Source organism: Toxotes jaculatrix, chromosome 23 (assembly GCF_017976425.1).
Source record: "Toxotes jaculatrix isolate fToxJac2 chromosome 23, fToxJac2.pri, whole genome shotgun sequence".
NCBI lineage: Eukaryota > Metazoa > Chordata > Actinopteri > Toxotidae > Toxotes > Toxotes jaculatrix.
Genome location: NC_054416.1, coordinates 4,474,618 through 4,495,865, shown reverse-complemented (window position 1 = coordinate 4,495,865; position 21,248 = coordinate 4,474,618). Strand labels below are relative to the sequence as shown.

The following is a 21,248-nucleotide window of genomic DNA, read 5'->3' as shown; positions in this document are numbered from 1 at the left end:
GGTCTCAAGATATAACACTAGACAACAGCTGATCTTCGTTTTACTATTTTCTGATGCTAAAAGGATTTTGACCAGGGCTGCAACTATTGATTCATCTGTCAGACCTGATTAATGGATGAATGATTTCATCTAAAATGTCAAAGAAAGAGGTCAAAGTGACCAGAACTCAAAGATTTTCTACTTGATATGATATCAAACTATGAAAACCCACAAAATCCTCACATTTGTAAATCTGAAACCAGTATGTCTCTTTAAAAATAATAATAAAAATGATCTCGAGCACACAGAGCAAATGTATTTGCATGTAACACAGACATACATTGTCTCACACAAGGATAACTATTGAGAAAATAAGGTTGAAGTAGTGAATGAAAGTAGAGCTAAGGCTATTACTCAGTTTATCAGCTGACTACTAGTTTGCTCTAGTAGTGTTTTTCATAAATGTCAAAAATGTACTGAATGTTTTCGTTTTTTATTTTTGTCTTCTAAACTTAATTTTGATTTAGATAATTATTCAGTTAAGAAAAAGAATGTTAATTTCAAAACTTTTTTTTATATATTTGCTACACATAGAAATCCCACACAAAGAAACACTTCACCTACAAACTGAGCTGTGAGACCCGGCGGTTACCACAACAAATAAATTACTGGATGTGCCCATATCAATGCCAGCACAAACCCACACAGTGCTTCTTTATTACAGCTCACACTGATGATATGTAATAACCGTCCCAGTCAGAGAAAACAATAAAAGCAGCCAAGATCATTCGTTGTTTTTATTGATAGGTACAACATTAAGACAATAAATGGGTCTTCCTGTGACATAATGTCAACAAAGTACGATGTTCGTGAACAAGCAACAATAAGACAATTATTATTTCTATCTCTATGTCCCCTGCTGCAACTAGCATTCCTCTGTTCGTCCTCCCGTCTCCTGCTGATATTGCAGTTTATCTGATACTATACACTTCGTCACTACTCTTCCATACACCTTTGTCAGACAGAGAAGACAAAGTCTGTAGACACCTCCATTACATGTACCCGTGTACATATATGTAATCTATACATACAATCTATATTAACAGTAGGTTAACAAAAAAGTGCTGTAAATTCATGCTACAGTGCTGTGCTAAGTCAAGACCTACAATAACGCTTTTCCGCCTTTAAAAAAAAAGAAAAACAAATCTGAAAATATTGTTTGTAAAATTTCACATTTCGTTCTTCTGATCATTACTTTACAAAAACCAAAATCATGGTTATTACAAATAAAAATAACAGTGTTAAATAAGTTAAACAACCTTTTTGCAAAAGAAGCCAGGCTGCAAATAAATTACTTTTAATCAGCGAAATTACAGTGATTTTGCTGATTCCTAAAGGTCATTTAATGAACTAATTAAAATAGTTATCAAATTGTTTTGAGCAGTTAAATAAATTCCACGCGATGCTACAGTTTGATGTGTATAATCGTCGTAAACATTAATCTCATACAACACATTCAACAAGTAAATTTACCAATGCATTCTACTGTATCTACATTATACAGTCAAATACTAAAAAGTACAAAAAATAGTTTATGTTTCATAGGAGACAGATGAGAACTGACCCAGACAGTGTGTTTCACAACATAAAAACATCAGTGGTAGAAAAGTCATCCCGAATAAGGCAAAACGATAATGTGCCTTGTGATGAGCGACATGAAATCAAAGCCTAGTTCAACAGTGACGTGACAGAAAAGAAAATAAAGTGCCTATTGTGTGAATAAGTTACAGATGAGAATCGCTGTACATGAGGAGAGTGGAACAGGTTGTTTTCAGCGTGTCGGGATGCGGTGACAGGTGGACGTGTCCTCAGGTGCACTCGTGGCTGTGAGGTGCAGATCTCAGCGCAGTGAGTTGGTAGGCATACAGTCACACAGAGCCCTCCTCTCCGCTCTAAGCACCAGCGTCTCTGTCTGCCACGTACAAAATAAAAATGTCACTCCGTTAAACATCAGCAGAACTCAGCGGCATCAAGGGTCCAGTATTTCTGTATGTAGGGTCCAGTACGACGGGACACAGGTTCACGAATTTTTTCAACTTGGATCTTTATATTTATAATACAGGGTTGGGTTTTTTTGCCTTAAGTTTCAGACTAACTCCTCAATGTAATAATTGCAATTGGTCTTATTTAGCTCGTTTTGTGGGGGTGAACAGCTTTGGATGTTTTGAAGGGAATAATACAGGAACAGATATGAACAGGAAAATGACATGATGCTCAAAACCATCCAGGTGAGCAGGACTTCACCTACCCTGGCATCAAGGTTGAAAGCTGTCTTTTTTAGATCTTGCAGTGCCCTCTGCATAAACTCAAATGCATGACAGTCCACACACGGGCGACCTGGAAATGAGAGGAAATAGTTCAGAAATGAAAAGATTTGTATAGTAAATAAAATAAGCTACCAAATAGATCAACCTGGGCTGTGGGGAATTTTAATGACATTTATTTCTGTTTTATTACATTACAAAACATTGGATTAATCATTGATCAATAATGAAAATAATGTTAAGTTGCAGCCTTATTTTATGGATTTGGATTTTAGTGATGGAAGTTTCCTTTTACATCTCAGTGTAAATGTTATTTCAGACGCTTTTCCTTCTCGAAAATAGCAAATATAACTGTGGAAAGGCAAAAAACAAAGGTCCAGTTTCTGCAAACTGTAAATAACAGGTATTTTCCTTCAAACCTCTCCGTTGTTTAAGCATAGAGATGATAAGAAGTGTGCAGGCCCAGTTTCATGCTGAGTTCATCATGTATACACCGATGAAGATGACCTACAATCCCCTGTAGGGACCTGCTATAATCAGACGGTGTAAAAACATCACTGGGGCACACAATTACACCTGACGACCATTTAGAAACCTTCACCTGCACAGGCAGAAAATCCCAAATCTCATTTTGAAATCCACCTACTTTCGGCAGGGATGACAGTCCCAGGATCCTGATCAGCATCAGCTGCACCGAGACACAGGAGCTGGACCGCCAGAAGGAGCACGGCTGCCTGCAGAAATCCGCTGGATGCCATGGCGATGGTCCGATCAGTTACCTTTAATATGGAGACTAAAAATCAGCAGGTGTGAGGTTTGCATAAATACACCAGCGGAAAATGTCCTACATGACGGTCAGTCAATGAAACCTCACAGGCTTTGTTTAGGACACAGTCCAGTTTTCTCATCGGTCAATATTTGCACAGTTTTTAAAAATACACTCCACAGAGCAGGAATAATGTTTATTTCACAAACCATATTTTAACCTACCGTCAATCAGTCGATGATATTTTGCACAATCAGCGCAAGATGCCCACTGTTTTATGTAGAGGCAGGGAGTGCGCATGCGCGTGGGTCACCTAAAATTTGCTTTGGGGACCAGAATCAAGACTTCCGGTGACTATATTCAAAATAAAAGCCTTTAGAAACCTACACACATTCAATCATCGTGAAGGTTATAATGCTTATTATAGTGCTATAATGTTCCTCGTTGAAACTTTGTTAAAAAGGTGTTGATTCAGCTGTGTGATCATTTTGGAGGCTGTAGTCTGTGGTGCTGTTGAACAGGTGTTCCTATTATATTGTCCACCCCATTCAAATCATTAAGAGTAGGCTAAATTAAAAAAAAAAAAAAAAAATCATCTACAGCTGAAAATCTGGTCCATTTTTGTTGTACACAAGAGTGAACTGAATATCACAACACACACAATTACATTTTTGGTCGTGAAATACACCTTTATTTAAAACATTATTAACAAAACAATACATACATCATATACACAAATAAAACTGATCAAACCAGATATAGCATAGTATTAAACTATACTTAAATTTGACGTACAACTGTTTTTTTTCTTACAGATGTTTCATGGTACACTGATGATAAATGCCCCCCTGCTCGGTGTGGGCGGGGTCCTGACTGCTGTTTTCTTAGGTAGCCCGTTAAAATGCCCGAACTCAAAACACTTCTTTTTCCAAGATGGCGTCGATGAAGGACAGCGACACCGGCCTGTGGCTTCACAACAAACTGGGCTCCACGGACGAGCTCTGGACGCCTCCGAGCATCGCCTCCCTCCTCACCGTGTCGGTTATCGACAACATACGGCTGTGCTTTTCGAGCTTATCGCCGCCGGTGAAGCTGAAACTGCTGCTCGGGATGCTGCACCTCCCTAGGCGGACAGTTGACGAGGTGGGTCGCTGCTCGTTAGCTTGGTGTTAGCCTGACAGGTAGGGTAAGCGATTAACTCAGACACACGGGTAAAAGAAGAGTTCAGTCTCAGCTAGTTTCTCTTAAATCAAAACCCTGGTCTTCCTGCGGGTGTTTTTAATTTGCTTGTGAGACGTATAACCGCGCTTTTAAATCTATTTAGTTAGCGTTAGCTTCCTCTCTTTCACGGTTAATATCGTTAGCCATCGTAAGAAGCGGCATACTACTTATCCTGAAGTTTTTTTTTCACCTCGTTGAAAGCATTAGCATTTTTAAAAAATTACGTTAACATTAGGCGGTTTCACGGCTAACTTGTCCCTGGCACGTAACTGCGTTTCCCCGCAGTGGTTTACCAGCGAAGACGGGAAACATTAGCCTGGCGGGTCTCGTCCAGACATGATGGTGGGATGGGCACAGAAGGGTTGAGTGAACGGGCTGGAGGGCGGTACCAGCTTTAGTCCGACATATCACCTGTTCAGCAGCCTTAAACGTTAGACACTCGTCATCGCTGTCCCCTGCATATTCACACACAGACGAAAGGCGTACTTCTGCAAATGTACCTGAGCTGAGGTCTTTTAAATCCAAATTCAGTGCGTTGAACGGTGGTAGAAGAAGCGCTGGTGTTTTATTCAAGTGGAAGTTGCTGTACCTCGACATAAACATACATCTTTACAAGAAAAAGACCCACAGTCAAATAAATGATTGATTAAAAAAAAAGTCATAAAAAAGCTCGATTATGAAAAAAACTTAATAAAAAACAGAAATAAATTATTCAGCATTCATCAACCTTTTAGGCAGCGAATGGCATTTTATCTTTTGTTACTTAAAATTGTTAACACCACCTTCCTCTCTTACCAGATGAAGGAGGCCCTGTCGGAGATAATCCAGCTGGCTACGGTGGACTCGGAGCCTTGGGTGCTGATGGTTGCAGACATCCTTAAGTCCTTCCCAGAGACTGGCTCTCTGAATCTGGACTTGGAGGAGCAGAATCCAAATGTGCAGGATATTCTTGGCGAGCTCAGGGAGAAAGGTAGGGAATGTGTCACTGTTTCCTTTATATTAATGTGGCTGTGGTGGTCCGACAGATGGGTTGCTTATTATAAGACAAACTTTATTTATCCCGATGAATAGCCATAAAAAATATTTTTCTTTATTTGTTCCAGTGCAATATATTAAACATTTTGGGCATCCAACCACTTTAGCTAATGGATTCTCATTCAGTGAGATATTTTTGTTAATCTGCAGACCAGTCTGGATTATTTTAACGCAACACCGTCTTCTTGTCCTCAGTGGGTGAGTGCGAGGCGTCTGCCATGCTTCCTCTGGAGTGCCAGTACCTGAACAAGAGTGCGTTAACCACTCTGGTTGGTCCCCTTACACCCCCCGTAAAACATTTTCAGCTGAAAAGGAAGCCGAAGAGTGCAACCCTCAGAGCAGAGCTGCTACAGAAATGTAAGTTACTTAAAACTTCAGCTGATACAGGCCACCTTTCTGTCATTGCTTTTGTCATATTTATATTTGTTAGGCATTGTTTACAACTGTATACAAGGTCAAAGACGTGTGTGTATTTGTGGATTAGTTATTTGTGTTTAATTACAGCTTTATTGTGCCAGAGTGGGATTAGGGTTTCGTTGTAATATTGAGATTATGGTTTTTATTGCTTCCTTTTCTAGCCACAGAGACAGCCCAACAGCTGAAAAAGACAGCCGGAGTGCCTTTTCACGCCAAAGGGAGAGGACTGGTCAAAAAGATTGACACTACGAGTGAGTTGAAGACCAATAAATAGACTTTTTTTTAGTTCTAATTTGGGATTTAAAGAAAAAATGAGTGCTATCATTGTGGAGTCTCAAGTTACTTCAGATTTCTGTCCCTGTTGCTGATACATGGATCTATATTTGCATCACAGCTCCTCTCAAGGGGATTCCCAAGGCCCCTTTCCGCAGCCCCACCGCTCCCAGTATCTTCAGCCCTCCCAGTAACCGCACACCTATAGCCCCTGCACGGACGCCCCTGCGTAAAGAGAGGGGGGTCAAGGTAATGTATAAGTCCAGTCTATTGTTATACATTATGAATGTTGCATGTTTTTATTTATTACTTTTACATTGTTGTTGCTTACTAGTCTCACCATTGGCCTTTTGTCTTCTTCAGTTGTTAGATATTTCTGAGCTGGACATGGTCGGAGCCGGAAGGGAAGCTAAGAGGAGAAGAAAGACTTTGGGTAATTATATTTCCAGCCCTCCACCCGTCCAAGATGTAGAGCTACACCAAAAAAATGTGTTAAGTTTTAAGTTGGTGCTTACATGATGTTTTCTTCTGCTGTAGAAACGGAGGCCGGAGAGAAAACAGCCAAAGAAGAAGCCGTGGTGGAAAACACCACACCAGACTACGCTGCCGGCCTCGTCTCTGCACAGGTACTTTACTTGTTTATGTGTGTTTATCTTTATCTGTCACCTGACTCAAACGTTGTTGTGCTTCAGTTCTTCTGCATCTTCTCCATCACAACAAAACATGCTCATGCTCATTGTTTTTCAGAAACTGGGGGCGTTGAACGAGAATCCCCTGCCGTCAACCAGCTACCTACCAGCCACACCCAGCATGGTTCCCTCTTCATCTTACATTCCCAGCTCCGAGGCACAACCAGGTTAGACAACACCACACTGCATTTTGTTGTTCGCTTAGTTCAAGGAGTTGAAGAGAATTTCCCTGCTGCCATCAGGAAATCATCAGTTCCCTATCTCACAACCTTTTCTCTTCGTCAACCTCATCTAAAGCAAACGCTGGTGGTTCGGGTCGGGACACGCTGCAGTCGGCTCGCCAACCAGAGGAGTCGGCAACGGCGGGCGCTGGCGCCACCCCCACCTTACCGGGCCAGTACAAACAGAGGACGCCTATGTACAACGCCAGCACCACGGCAAATCCCGCAACCCCCACATCTCCCAGCACGCCAGCCTCTACGCCCGCCAGCAACGGGCCTCCAGCTGCTGCAACTGCCAGCCAGCCGGAGACCCCCACCCAGCCTCCCAGCACACCGCAGACCCCCACCCCAACACCAACCCCTACACCACCGCAGCCCCAGCCCAAAAAGAATCTCTCACTCACGGTAAGCTGTAAAACAGGAGCCTGGCTAATAGAAAGATATCAGACCGTTGAATCTGTCAGTTGTATTCTGAGTATCTTTTTATTAATCCCTGTATTTAGGGTTTGGATATGGTGTTTTAATCTTTCGTACATGTCTTTAAAAAGGACATTTTTTGGACAGAACTATGTATTTAAGGCCTCAGTTTTCTTCTCAGTCAACTGAATTTCTGTCTCATGCTGTTTCTGCTCAGAGGGACCAGATGTACGCTGCCCAGGAGATGTTCAAGACGGCCAACAAGGTCACCAGACCAGAGAAGGCCCTCATCCTGGGCTTCATGGCTGGATCCAGAGGTAGAGGAGTAGTTGCACTAGCTGCCTGATTAGAAAAAAAAAAAAGCTTCTTCATTCAGACAAACACTCATTTCTACTTAGTGTGAGTTTTCTGCCTTAGTCAGCCTGAGCTCATCTTTCACACATTGTTTGTTCTTTGCTGAGAGACTGACACACATTCTTTTCCGAATGAGCCACAACTCCTCGACAACAAGAACAATCCTGAATCACATAACACGTTTTTCTTGGCATGGAAGCTTGAACTCCATCTGGCCTTCGTAAGAGTGTAGTGTTACACTTAGGCAGTGATTTGGTTCAAGTCTCTAAATGTGATACACACCACACACAACAGTGCTAACAAAGACTGAGAATGTCTTCATTCTTCTTTGTGGCTAACGTTTGCAAAGATGCCTTCACCTTCCCCAGGTTTAGTTTAGTTTTTCTTTTCAGTTGCATTTTACAATGCAAAACAAAATTGAGAGACAGGATGTAGTGAACCTTAGTTCCTGGTTGGTTTGCAGATCAGTCTGTCTGAGTGGTCTCAGAGTGGCTATTTGGTAACAGTTGCTGTTTGCTTCCTCCCGTCTTGCAGAGAACCCGTGCCCGGAGCAGGGGGACATCATTCAGATCAAGCTGAGCGAACACACGGAGGTTTTGCCCAAAGCCGACGGCACCGGCAGCACCACCATGCTGGTGGACACAGTCTTCGAAATGAACTACTCCACAGGACAGTGGACCCGCCTCAAGAAATACAAACCCATCACCAGTACCTCGTGAGGCGCTTGAGACACTCGCTCAAAATCACACACCCCAAATTTCTTATCCATTTCAGAAAACATGTTTACACACATACAAGTATTTGTTAACACATTTGGGCCAAATCAAGCACTGGGAGGGTGAGAGAACACGAAGGAGAGAACGGTCCTCCCTTTTCCTGCACTGCCAAAATGCAGGATTCTTTGAAGAATATTTCTGTATTTTTTGTTTGGTTGTTTCCCTTACCCCTTTTATTATTTCTGTTTTTAAGTCACCTCCGGTTCCTGAGTAATGCTGTGGTCAGGAGGGGTGAGAGTGTTATGCGAGTCTGAGCAGAGGAATTATTCTCACGGCAGGCACCTTTCAACATTTTGTACCGTGAGGTACAAGCATGTCGCGTGTCTAGAAAGCAGAAAAGACAAACTGTCTGTATTTTTCTGTATGAATGTGACGTTCGCAGCTTATTCTTCTACCTTTCAGAACAGAATCATGGTTTATGACAGAAAAAAAAACCAGAGAGAACGATAATGACCGTCATCGTCGAGGTGACCAAAAAAAAAAAAGTTGAGCAGTGAATAGTTCTCAGTGCTGTCAAGTTCAAGTTCTGTTTGGAGCCTTCTGGTAGATGTTTAATAATTTTTCATCCTTTTACAAAAGAAGGGAAGAAAATAAAATGACAACAGACTCCAGGGAAACGTTTCTCATCTTTCTTTCTCACTTTGAGGGAACTCGTCTGGAGTTTCCTGTATTTGTGTTTTTTGTGTTTGATCTGCCTCTGATCTTTTCCTCCCCCTAATCGTTTACTCCATTTTGAAATGATCGCATCAGTGTGTCTTCCATGGGGGTTTCTTACTTTTCTTGTGCATTAACTTGAAGCAAGAGAGTGCAGCAGGTTTTTAGCAACGTTAACCCTAAGTGGGGAGCAAGTAAGTTCATTTCCTGAAATGCTGAACTTTTTACGGAGGCTGGGATCAACAGCCTTTGCAGCTGGAGTGTGCCTCACACACCTGCTGCAGAAAAAAGTATTTGGTTAATTCAGAATGTGCAAAGTTGTATAAATGAGAGAAGAGGTTCAGACTTTTTTTTTTTATTTTATTTTTTTATTTGCTGGAACAAATGAGTTGCAGCAAAGCACCACAGGCACCACAATCAATTAACTCCCATAATGCAACATTCACATTATCTCGCAACAAAGGTTTTGCACAATTTTGTCAGTGTGTAAAAACATTTGTTGTCTATTACTGATGTCAGGTAAGTCTTCTGTATATTATATCTTTTTTCTACAAATCTTCTATATTTTCTATATATTACAGTCCTGTCCTTTGTTAGTAACGAGTTAAATGGCCCTACATTTACAGTGCACACCTGCACAGCAGCTTCGTTACTCTGGCTGATTGGTCCTCCTCAAACTCGACCGCCAACTCCCTAAATTAGTTCCATCTGTTGGCGCAGGACAAATTACACCTTTATGATTCTTTAATGTGCCGGGAGTCAGGTGACGAACTCCGCAGACTCCCAGCAGAGAGCTCCATCCAACCTGAACCCTGAGTGTTGCTCTAATTAGCCAGAACAGAAACAACCTGTGTGTGTGCATGCGAGGCATTTAAACTTGTCATATACTGGCCTTTAAAAATAGTAACAGTATGTCTACTGCACATACAAGTGAAACTGTACAGCTGCCGGTAAGAAAAAAAAAAAAAACGAGGTAAAACTACAGTGTGTAAAGTCAAAATTTTAAACTGAAAAGTTAATAAAAAAAAAAAAAAGTGATATGGTGCCAGTGTGATGAAGTAGTCTGAGACATTAGATACCCAGTTATGAACAAAGTCCTTGTTTCAGCGCGAAAATGTGAATGCACTATTAAAGATATTTTCATTAATATAAAAATCAATATTTTTTTTTTAAAGCTTGTGCTCATAACAGAACAGTCCCGGAACAGGGTAGATGATAAAATCACAACAGACACGTACTGGAACAGCTGATCCCTCATTAGTACAAAGATTAATCACTTTCACTTGGAACATTCAGCGCGCTGATTGTACCTCTTGGTGACTGTGAGCTACAGCAAGCAGCAGGGCAGACTGAGTACCACAATCTTTGATCCAACTGGCTCCAGTCTGGAGATTTGGTAATGGCTGACAGTGCGTGGTTTTAGTTGGCTCCGGGGTTCCTCCACCCTCCGAATGTTTTCTCCAGGTGGAGAGACACAGCCAGGGTCAGGTGGTCCTGCAGCTTCCCACCCACCACCTGTACACCCAGGGGCAGACCCTCCTTGCTCAGACCCAGAGGACACTGGGTGACCGGCAGCCCGAGGATGTTGATTATTCCTGTGGATTAGAGAAGGATGGGTGAAATGGTTTAGTGTGTGGAACTGAGGATAAGACTGGATCTGTGTAGCAGAGCATTCGGAGGTTATTCTGCGAAGTGCACGAAAGGCGATATAAGAGATGACCTGAACAGACACACACACAGACACAGGGGCAGATGATCACTGACCAGTGTAGGCGAAGTCAAAGGGTCTGAAGAGCGGGTGGTGGTGTTTGGGAGCCACTCTGGGGTGTGAGGGGTAAAGAAAAACACCGTCAGTGCCCAGCAGCTCGTCCACCTCCCTCTGCAGCTTCTCCTTCTGCTGGATGATGAAGGTGGAGCGTTTGGACACATGGGTCATCTCCAGCAGGGCCAGACCTGCAGATGTTGCACAGACACTCTGATGTGTTTGACTGCTGATTCATGTTTTGTTGAGTTTAATTTGTCGTGAAAGCTAACATCAGTTAAATGATAACAGTAAATGTGTTTTGTTTTTTTTTACCTATAGCAGCAAAGGTATGCTCTGATTTTCCCATCATCCATTTCAGCAGCTCCCACAGAGGCCACGCTGGTCGTCCTGGTTCCCCCATCAGCAAAGCGAATGGCAGAGGAGGCTAAAGGTGGAAAACACTTTTAACACAATTGGTTTTTTGTTGCTAAGGTCAGTTAAAATGGACTGAGTGTGTTGATTATCTTTCACTGGCTGCAGCACTGAGCTGTTCCCGCTCACTAACAACAGACAGTCACGTGGTTGTTATTTTCTGTTGCTGCAGGCTCTTCAGCCTGTAGTGGGATCATTATCACGCCGGTGACACTGACCTGTGTTAGAGCCCTGACTGCACTGTGAGTAAATCATTTATTCTGTCACTGTGATCTGTCCGACTGCCTGCTGTTAAATCACACAGGCTTTTCTCTGTTACAGTAATACCACTCTCTCACCCTTGTAAAGTTTGTACAGCACAACTACTTTATATACAAAAGCTCTGCTACATGAATTCGTATTTTCATTTTTTGCTAAATAAAACGTCATTTTACCAGATGAAACTTGAGTAAATGTACTTAGTTACTTTCCTTCACAAATAAGCTGAACACAAATCTGTAGTAGGATATTTCACACCAAGACACAGTGAATAAGGACGCGAGGGTGATATTAGCTTATCAGATTAACTGAAGGACCCTGTAACTGTATTACTCCTGTATGATGAAGTCACCATGGTGAAGGTTTGCTGTAAGTCTTCAGGGAATTAATGTAAGTCAATGTAATGTACTCTGAAGGGATGGAAACACGGCTGTGTGTGCGTGTGTGTGTGTGTGTGTGTGCGTGTGCGTGCGTGCGTGCGTGCGTGCGTGCGTGTGCCTGTGTACTGTGTCCTGGCAGCTAAACAGATTAGTGAGCAGACTACAATAGGTGCAGTGACTGAGACTAGGCCTGTTTTCTTTCACTGTGAAACATGTTCATAGACTGAGAGTCCTGGCAACAGCAAGGTAACAAATGCCTGTTTATCTTCATTCCACCTCCAGGAAAACCGAAGAAACGTGCTCATTATCTGCTCCCCAGTACCTTTTCTGTACAGACCTGCAGGGACGCAGTACTCTGGATCAAGCTGCCAGGTGGACCTACCTTGCCCTCCTTATCAGGAAGACCCATGTAGGTGTCCCAGATCTGGAAGCTGTAGCGGAGCTCAGGGAAATGCACTTCTTGGACATTTACCCCGAGATCGGCCCTCAGACGCTCCACCACCTGGAGGACATCACGTGATTTTTTAAAACCCTCCTGATATGTTCGAATTTCCAATTTCCATTTTGCAACTTCTGAAAGTTCTTTGACGGACGGATTCAACACACCTTGCTCTGAATGTCCATGAGCTCTTTGCTGATGGGGCACGTCAGAGGAGAGCCTCCATCATGAGGAATGGTGAAGAACCGTAGCTTCTTTAGGTCGACCTCTGTGTCTAAGGACAACCTGTGTGAGCATGTTAAAGCAAATAATGTATTAGGGGACCAAAACCACTGTCTTAGGAAGTTTGAGATAAGAATATAAATATGTTCTTGTATGAGGCCCATTATCAGATCCATGTAGCTTAAAAAGAATAATCAGGATTGAGGTAATAGTGTGTGGGTTATTTTTTTGTGCAACTATGAAAGTTTAGGAAGTGATTTAGAGTTGGAGAAAGACACTCAAGTAAATCGTCTCTGGGTAAAATGAGATTTTACAGTCAGAGCAGAGATCTTACATGTGAGCATTGGGTCCCGCCATGATCTTGAGCATGGGCAGCAGGTCCTCAGCGTAGCGGCACATGGGACCGGTGCTGATGTACTCGTCCTGTCTGCCGGAGACCGGAGGGTACTGGTTCTCAGAGGACACAACACCTGCAGACACACATCACAGTTACACCGTGGTCTGACTGTGGTCATTTAGCTCTAATTCTTATCTCTACCAACTCCTGAGGGAAACATCTGGCTCTTTAGCTGCTGTAAGTGTAAAAATAGTTTTGTGCCCAGGTACAATAGTTAGTGCAACAGCACATTATATGAGGAGAGGCTGAGTTTAAGTTTTCTCTTACCAGGAGTGGTTTTATGGCCAAATATTCCATTGAAGAAACAGGGCATACGGATGCTGCCGCCAATGTCTGAGCCTACACCAATGACTGCGCCTGCTGCTCCCAGTATACTGCCCTCTCCCCCTGAGGCCAGTAGGGGAAAGAGGAGATAAACAGATAAAGAGACGATAAGTCAGTAGATCTGACAACCAGGTCCGCTTCATCCACAGTCTATAAAACATCATTTTATCTGTGCACAGCTACCTTATAGTGTGTTATAAACTATATGTTAAATGTCTGTATACAGCTTCTAAATGCTAACTAGGAGGATTTACAGTTAAAGTGTTACCAAGACAACTTTCTTGTTGCTATAAATTTTGAATGCACTTACAGAAAAAATAAATGAATGTAAGTTTCCCCTGAAAAGAACCAGAGCCGGAGCCTCTGTGTTTGTGTGTCTGCAGTGAGCTGTAATATGATTATGAGGCAAAACCAGGGCGACTCCTGGAGACAAAGCGACTGCCTCCAACATGAAGCTGTTCTGAAATAAATGTTTCTCAACTGTGAATTTAAAGCCAACAGCTGCTGACCTGAGCTTCCTCCTGGTATCCTCTCCAGGTCGTACGGGTTGCTGGTGATGCCGTGCAGGTGGTTGTGGGACTCGCACCACATACACAGCTCGCTGGTGTTGGTGACGCCCAGCGGGATGGCCCCCGCTCTCTTCAGCAGGGCCACCGGTGGAGCGTCGACGGTGGCCACCACTCCTCGCCTGGAGATCAAACCGGTAGTGTGGGGCATGCCTGCAAGACGGAAATGGGTCAAACACTAAACTGCTGTGTGTAATAAACTCAGAACTAAAGACAGACAAACTATTTGTTTAAGTTTTAAACAAATAGTTCTTATTTACTGAATAAATAACAACTATTTACTTCTTCTTCTTACTATTTACTGAAAATGCAGATATTTTTGTTTTCTTTGTGCAAACAGTAACAGGTCCAAAGACTAGTTTACCAAATGTAAAGTGGCTTTCATAACAGGATTTTGTAATAGGATTAACAACTCTGCCTCGAAATCTTACATACAGTTCGTGTAATAATAACCTTTGTTTAACTGCATGTTTTAACTGTATGTTATCAGTTTAAAATCTGGTCATTTGACGTATATAATCAAATAAAAAGTCTGGTTTGGAGTGGCTGACAGAAGATTAGGTCTTTGGAAGTTACCCTGGAGAGCAAAAGACTCTTTGACAGAGAGTGGGACTCCCAGTAAAGGCAGTCGGTCCTCCAGCACCTCCTCTCCTCCAGTTTCCTCCTCTATCAGCTTGTCAACTTGGGCGGCCTCCTGGAGGGCAGCAGCAAACCTGGACAGAGATAGAAATAGACTATTTGTTGAATAAAAAGGCTCCATTTTAAGACAATCAGTAGACTTTCCTGTAACAAATTTCAGATTTTCTGTTTCAGTAGTACCAAACATAACAGATGATCAAAAAGGAATAAGAAGTAATAAAAGAAACATGGGAGCACAACAGGACAAAGAAAAGCGTGAAATCATCCCATTTGAGAAACTATTTGAGCAAATATTTGCTTAAAAAAATGACTAAAACTATTATTCAGTTGTTCAAATAAAAATAACTGCAGATTAATTTTCTATGGATCAAGTTATCGACTAATTGACTAATCGCTGCAGCTCTTGAGCACAGTAAACATTAAAAAGATAAAAGCTCAGTATCAGATAAGGTCTGATTCTTTCTTGCCTGTCTTTTATAACAGCGTTCAGAAAGGGGTTGACCTCCTGGATCCTGTCGATGTAAGCCTGCACCACCTCCACACTTGACACCTGCAGAAACATAACACGAATATTCAGTTTTAGTAATGAACTTAAGAGTGTCTGATTGGCATGTCTCCCCCCTCTTCCATGGTAAAACTAAGACTCAGTGCCACGAAGAACTGAGGCTGATTTGAGAGCAAAGGCAGGAACTACCCTGTATTCGTCTGGTGTTCCTAATAAAGTGCCCAGTGAGTGCACTGTGTATTGTTAGAACAGGTGTGTTGTTAATCCACAGGTGTCTCACCTTCTGGGCTTACGGGCTTGGAAACAAAATAAAAACTGTTGGGGAAACATCCCTGGAGAGTGGACCAGAGGTGCAGCTGGCTTTAGCTGTAATAACGTTTGTAATTAAAAATAAATTCTACAGAAAAAAAAAGAAGAAAGAAATCCACATAATGCTACTATCTACTGATCAGCCAACACAACTGCGTGTGCAACTTTTGTGTTTCTAAACAATTATTAACTCGAGACGATTCAGTGAGAATTGTGAGGTTATTTATTAAAGCTTAAACACATCTGTCCAGCCGCCGCTGTCAGATGGTTTGCACCGGGTACACACCTCTTTCCGCCGGATCTTCTTGGCCAGCTGCGTCGCTGACACCATCAGCAGCGGGTTGCGGACGGGAGGAAGCGTCTTCCAGGAGCCAGCGGCTCTCCGAGGGGAGAAGAGCCGGAAAAGCATGAAGAAGAAGCCCATGGCCGCCTTGAAGAGCCATACCTGAGCCTTTTCCAGACGGCTCAGAGCCATGTTTCCACCGCGGGGAGAGGACGGAAGGTCAACGGTTACTCGGCCGTTGTCGCTCCGGAACACCTCCTACCGACTTCTCTCCTGACACAGTTTATATATCTGCCAGTCAAGTTAGCACCGGTGAGCGAGGACAAGGATGTAACCGGAAATGTAGCTTCTGGCAGTCAAAATAAAACCACAAAGGGATAGCCTTCATGGAGAAAAAAATTGCCAGTGGTGGACTATGAGTGCATTTAAAAGTACTTCTAGTTATGTCCTGTACTTAAGTACAATTTGGTGATATTTGTACTACAAGGCAATGTATGCATTACGAGTTTTATTTTGGAAATAATGACCGGAACTCATATGATTTATTGTAGCCATGACAGTGATCCTTTTTGGCCTCACGGGTGATCAAAGGTTAAATTTAACCTATGACCTATGAGGGTGGAATACATAACTCTGCTTTGCATGTTAAACTATATGTAAACATTATTATCTGTGGTTACCCAACATATTTTACAACTGCTTCATGGACAGGACATAAAAGATTCTGAGAAGGAGATGTTTGCCAGGACACACACACACACACACAAAACGCATATTAGATAATTGCAATATATAATATAATGTTTTATTTTAGGCAGATAAGACAAGATCGTGTTGATCACTGGCAGGTTTTTAACAAGCAGCCCTGCTATATGAAATAATTAAAATAATCTTTAGCTGCAATATTAAAGTGACGTACATATTAATGCATCAATAATTACAATCTAATAATAATTTCACCAAGGAGGTGGCGTAACTGTCTGTCAACACTAGAGGGCAGCATGGCTGAAGGCTGCAACACATCATTTAATTCCTACTTGAACATCCACAGCACGTTGCCACAAGGAGAGAAGCGACTCTGCAATGCAGGTCAGTGGGTTAGTGGAGAATCTATACTGCTCATTGGTTCCTGTCAGCTCTGCTGCTGCTGCTGTGTTACACTGCACCAACATTACACTGGACAGGCATGTCAGTGGTGGAAGTGTTTTACACAGTGCGTTCAGTGTTTGGTTTTCAGATCCACACAGAAGATCTGGGCTCTTAGTCTGCAGAATAAATACTTTTACTGTTGATTCTTTAGGCACATTTAGCTGATAATTCATCTATTTTATTTAGGTGAGACTTTGTAAGGAAGATTTTTATTTGTAATGTATAAATATTTTTACTAAAGTGAAAGATCTAAAATAAACCATTGTGGCACTTGCATCAGCCCAACTTGCAAAGATTTAACTGTTTATTTGCTAAAATAAATGGCATTTATGTGCTAAATTATAGCTTTTATATCTTTAATTGAAATGAAAAAGCAGCTCAATTGGCCTGATGAATGCTTCACCAATAAGAGAGGGTGGGTACACTTATCATACTGTTGGAAAATTTTCATATTAGGGTTTGACTGTGTGAATAAGAGACGTGTAAAATCAATAATATCCACAGAACGGCAGCACACACCCTGCTGAGTTATTTATTGATCCTCTCATTTCAGGAGAGACCTAATTTCACAGCCCGTTTTTGAGATTAAGAGGTGAAGCTCAGAGGCAGGAAATTTCACCAGGATGAGATTGCTTTAAATGCTGACAACTGAAGGAAGTGGATGTTTTTCCACATTTTAAAATGTTGCAACCTTTTGCACACAAACTTTGACCTATAACCTGTTAACCCATTAACACGTAGCTGAGAGGCTTTATCTTGAGCAAATAAGCCGCGTTTTCTGTTGACAAAATGAAGTGAGTGTCACAGAATTAAGAGAGAAATACTTCTCGGGGGTACGCCCAGTCTCAAAAACATAACACAAACATATCACAATCCCAACCGAGTGGAGAAAAACAGATCATTCCTTACCTGTAAGGTGAAACCTGAAGCTCAGAAAACTACCGGGCATGTAGAGACAAGAGAGAAGACCAGGGAAAACACACAATTGACAGTGTTTTCATCCCCGTGCCACGCTGCTGGAGCTGTGCTGCTGCTTGGGAAACTGCATAAAGTAAATGTGTTCGCATGTAACTGCCCATTATTCTGAGATTATGAGGTGTCTCTGCAGTGAGAACAGCATGTGCTGTGTTGTGTTTGATGAGAACTTTAAACCCTTTGTGAATTCAGGCCTTCGGGGTAAAATGATATGGGGTCAGTGAACAACAGAGGATGGCTTTGGGCGCTTTTGTATTGATTTCCGTCGTCTTTCGTGTCTCTTGTCATGGGACAGACACCACATGCCATCTACCTATAGCTCATTATCCTGACTCTCACGTTTTACTCGCACAGTATGAAAAAGTCTGTATCACCCAACATTTTACAGGCCAATTAAATTTTAGTTCATAATTTTATACTCTGTATTCCCAAATGGTCACATATAGTATTATCCATGCATTTAATTTTCTTAATGAGATCATGGACGAAACCCCTTTCTGTTTCCAGTCATCTCTGAGTGGACAGTAATTTACTTTACTGTTCCCTTTGGATGAAGCAGCACTTCACTCTGATCCACTTTCCACCACCTCTACTCTGCCCTGGAGACCAGTGCCGGCTGATATGTCTGTCCCCTGGGATCAAAAGGGTTGTTTTACGAGCCGAAGTGACCATTTTCATTAGTTCAAACTCAAAGTATTTCATGTATTTTTCTCTTCTTTGGATAAAACAAGCAAGTTGAACAGCTCATCAACCACCAGATGGCTTTAAAACAATGTGGAATATATTTATGTGTGTGTATTGTATGTATGTATTAACGTGGCTTCCCCCACCGTCAGCAGCATCATGACCATCTCCAAAAATCTATTTGTCTATTTGGCAGCAGTCTTTCATCCCAGATGAGAGGAGGAGGTTGAGGAGGGGTAGAAGGGGAGGGTGGACCATGTGGCAACCCCTCCACCCCCACCCCCTTACTCCTGCACCTCCTTTGGGGACCGGCATGCGGGCACATGAAACAGCTGGTGTGCTCCAAAAACCAATTATAAAGGCCCCTGGCCCCCCGCCTGGCTGCCTGTAAGGCCGGGCAGGGGAGAGTGTGATTGTTAGCACCCACAGATGAGCTTTGACAAGGGGCCACCACTGGGATGGTCAGATGGGAGAACAGCAGGTTCAGGATATAGATTTGCACTGTCCAGACCTGGATGTATAGATGGAAACTGGAATTTCAGATGCGGGGGAGGCTTGTGTTTAATGTTTTATTTACACTGAAGTCTGTTTTGCGGGGCCTTGACCAGAGCTCCGCAGAGATTTGGGGGATGTTCCGGTGTGAATCACACACAATCATCTTAGCTGGAGAAAGTTTAATGCTTTTCAGGAGAGTCCATAACACCACAGAATTTGTTCTTTCTCTGAAAAGAAAAAAAAATCTATTGTAATCAACACAGGCATTTCTTCATATGGACATAAGGACATAATTTCCTTTCAATCACAGCAGCTAAAAGCCTGCAGGTCTGTTGTAGTCCTACAGTTCCCATTGTCCTACTTTGGAGATTGATCTGTCTTGTGAAAGGAATCTCAGGTGTTAGATGCAGCGTGAGCCTGCCATTGATTCCCTCCCTACCGGGCGTTGTTAAAACTTTCCAGCAGGCAATCTGAATGAGAACCACATGAGACAGCCTCATTGAAATACATTTTTTTGTCCCTTGTGAGGACACAAGAAAGATGGACTCATATTGATTTTGGGCCCTTATGCTGCTTGTAGCATCACTCTAACTCTAATAATGGCAAAGTTGAGTTAGTCTTCTCTCAGTAGCAGACAAATGCAGGTCTGTTGTTTGTTTGGTTCAATTTTATGACAATATATGAGAAATCAAGCAAGATAATTTGTGAGGCTACTGAGGCTCAGGTGCTGAGAGCTAAATGCTACCATTTAGCTTTGGGAATATAATTAGTTTTGCAAGTATTTGGTCGTAAACCAAAGTATTGGACAAATTCAAAAAATGTAGTCTGGCGCTAAACAAAAAAAACTACAGGATCAGTAAAATTATTAAAATTCATCCTGAGGGGGACATGAATGTGTGTTCCAAATGTAATGGCAAATATCAATGTACTTAAAAGTAAAAGAGAAAAACAAAGGTATCAGCGTACTGTTAGGGAATGCTGTCTCGCAGTCATTGTTTAACCTTTGCCTCAATTGTGGGAGGATCTGGTTTGTCTCATTGTTTGCTCTTCACACAGGTAGATCAGTTATGATCAGTCGGTCCATAAACAAAGAACACACACGTACAGATGCAGAGAGACATCACACAGATATCTCCGTCAAAGAGTAAACAGCTAAGTGATAAAGAAACCCTGAGACTAGCCAGAGAGGTCAGAGGGGGTCAGCATAATCCACACACACACACACACACACACACACATATGCATGGATGCTTGCACATAATCCTCACACACATGCTCACTGGAGCCCAACTTGGACACAAAGCAAATTTAGCAGTCAGTGTGATGAATAAGTGATCAGCAGCACTAAATAATAAATAATACATATTATTATTATGTGGTGTGACTTTAGTGTTTTTCCTCTGGCTTCAGGACAGAGCCAATAAACTGACTGTATTAATAATGTAGCTACAGATCTGTTCGGCAGGAGGACACAAACCTCATCCTGAGCAGCTCAGACAGAAGCGCACACCTCCGGCTGAATGTGTTAACGGTGTGTCATTACCCGGAGTATGTGGCTGTGAGGTGTGAGATGGCTACATGCTGTATGACACACTTTTTTATGGCTCTCTGGCATCCAGCGCCTTGGGGTGCCCTACACAATGTTCACGATCAGCTGTGAAGAGCATCAATATCCCTGTGCCATTAAAATGGCTTTTTCTGCTCACATGGGATTCACTGTAATGTTTTGGGTTTTTTTGTATGTGTGTTATTTAGTGTTGTATAAAATAAAGTGCATTTTAAATAATTCATCCTTTTTCATAGGCAAGTTTGGATTCATTCCAGTCAACACATCCCAGCTGGATTTAGTCTTTATTTGTTATTAAATCTTCACATAAGTGCTACTAAAATATTTCCCACCAGACTCATCTGCAATATTTCCAGTGGAAGGTGTCCACTCAGCAGGTTTATAGACAGGCAGGTGGGGAGTGAGGGGCCTTTATTTATGTTTTGAGATTCACACCACAAATTAGCTTGATAGATATCAGTTTTTGTTGGACCACATTTATTTGGAAGACATCACGTAGATCGGTGGTTTGCGGCATTTTTGACCTGTGTTAAATTACTCTCCACCTACTCATTAAAATATCCCTCTGATTTTAAAATTAAAAAAAGACAAATCCGCACAAGGAACCCACAGAGCGTCTGTAAAGGCTCTACAATCTGTAAACACTGATTTGCTATAGGCAGTTTTCAGGTAAATATTCTGATGGGAAGAGTTTGGAGACTGGATCACATCCAGGCCTATAGGTGAGAATTGGGCCAGTTTAAGCGCCCCCACA

General features: G+C 42.2%; 3 protein-coding genes across 3 annotated transcripts; 1 reads left to right on the top strand and 2 right to left on the bottom strand.

Annotated features, from left to right (window-relative positions):
- Nucleotides 1-788: 788 nt before the first annotated feature.
- c23h4orf48 (chromosome 23 C4orf48 homolog) lies at nt 789-3,333 on the bottom strand. Its single transcript, XM_041031371.1, has 4 exons — nt 3,294-3,333; nt 2,950-3,082; nt 2,288-2,376; nt 789-1,951 (listed from the first exon to the last, which is right to left on the bottom strand). Exons 2-4 carry the CDS (start codon nt 3,059-3,061, stop codon nt 1,880-1,882), a joined length of 273 nt encoding a protein of 90 aa, XP_040887305.1. The 5' UTR covers nt 3,062-3,082; nt 3,294-3,333; the 3' UTR covers nt 789-1,879.
- Nucleotides 3,334-3,967: 634 nt separating this feature from the next.
- nelfa (negative elongation factor complex member A) lies at nt 3,968-9,007 on the top strand. Its single transcript, XM_041031226.1, has 11 exons — nt 3,968-4,212; nt 5,089-5,260; nt 5,521-5,682; nt 5,904-5,993; nt 6,137-6,264; nt 6,379-6,448; nt 6,553-6,641; nt 6,763-6,871; nt 7,002-7,330; nt 7,560-7,659; nt 8,231-9,007. Exons 1-11 carry the CDS (start codon nt 4,003-4,005, stop codon nt 8,413-8,415), a joined length of 1,644 nt encoding a protein of 547 aa, XP_040887160.1. The 5' UTR covers nt 3,968-4,002; the 3' UTR covers nt 8,416-9,007.
- A 516-nt stretch (nt 9,008-9,523) lies between these two features.
- faah2b (fatty acid amide hydrolase 2b) lies at nt 9,524-15,915 on the bottom strand. The gene is made up of 11 exons (XM_041031227.1): nt 15,628-15,915; nt 14,995-15,077; nt 14,465-14,601; nt 13,832-14,041; nt 13,266-13,385; nt 12,936-13,071; nt 12,547-12,664; nt 12,323-12,442; nt 11,204-11,315; nt 10,891-11,079; nt 9,524-10,721 (listed from the first exon to the last, which is right to left on the bottom strand). Exons 1-11 carry the CDS (start codon nt 15,814-15,816, stop codon nt 10,546-10,548), a joined length of 1,590 nt encoding a protein of 529 aa, XP_040887161.1. The 5' UTR covers nt 15,817-15,915; the 3' UTR covers nt 9,524-10,545.
- Between the last annotated feature and the right edge of the window lie 5,333 nt (nt 15,916-21,248).

Bases quoted from the DNA above. Each gene is read 5' to 3' on its own strand.
- c23h4orf48 (XM_041031371.1), bottom strand. From the start codon at position 3,061: ATGGCATCCAGCGGATTTCTGCAGGCAGCCGTGCTCCTTCTGGCGGTC. The intron at 2,377-2,949 runs GTAGGTGGATTT...TCTCATTTCCAG, and splicing joins GACTGTCATCCCTGCCGAAA to GTCGCCCGTGTGTGGACTGT. The intron at 1,952-2,287 runs GTAGGTGAAGTC...TGTACGTGGCAG, and splicing joins CTTTCAACCTTGATGCCAGG to ACAGAGACGCTGGTGCTTAG.
- nelfa (XM_041031226.1), top strand. From the start codon at position 4,003: ATGGCGTCGATGAAGGACAGCGACACCGGCCTGTGGCTTCACAACAAA. The intron at 5,994-6,136 runs GTGAGTTGAAGA...TTTGCATCACAG, and splicing joins CAAAAAGATTGACACTACGA to CTCCTCTCAAGGGGATTCCC. The intron at 6,642-6,762 runs GTACTTTACTTG...ATTGTTTTTCAG, and splicing joins CCGGCCTCGTCTCTGCACAG to AAACTGGGGGCGTTGAACGA.
- faah2b (XM_041031227.1), bottom strand. From the start codon at position 15,816: ATGGCTCTGAGCCGTCTGGAAAAGGCTCAGGTATGGCTCTTCAAGGCG. The intron at 13,386-13,831 runs GTCAGCAGCTGT...TACTGGCCTCAG, and splicing joins GATACCAGGAGGAAGCTCAG to GGGGAGAGGGCAGTATACTG. The intron at 10,722-10,890 runs GTCAGTGATCAT...TCTAATCCACAG, and splicing joins CTTTGACTTCGCCTACACTG to GAATAATCAACATCCTCGGG.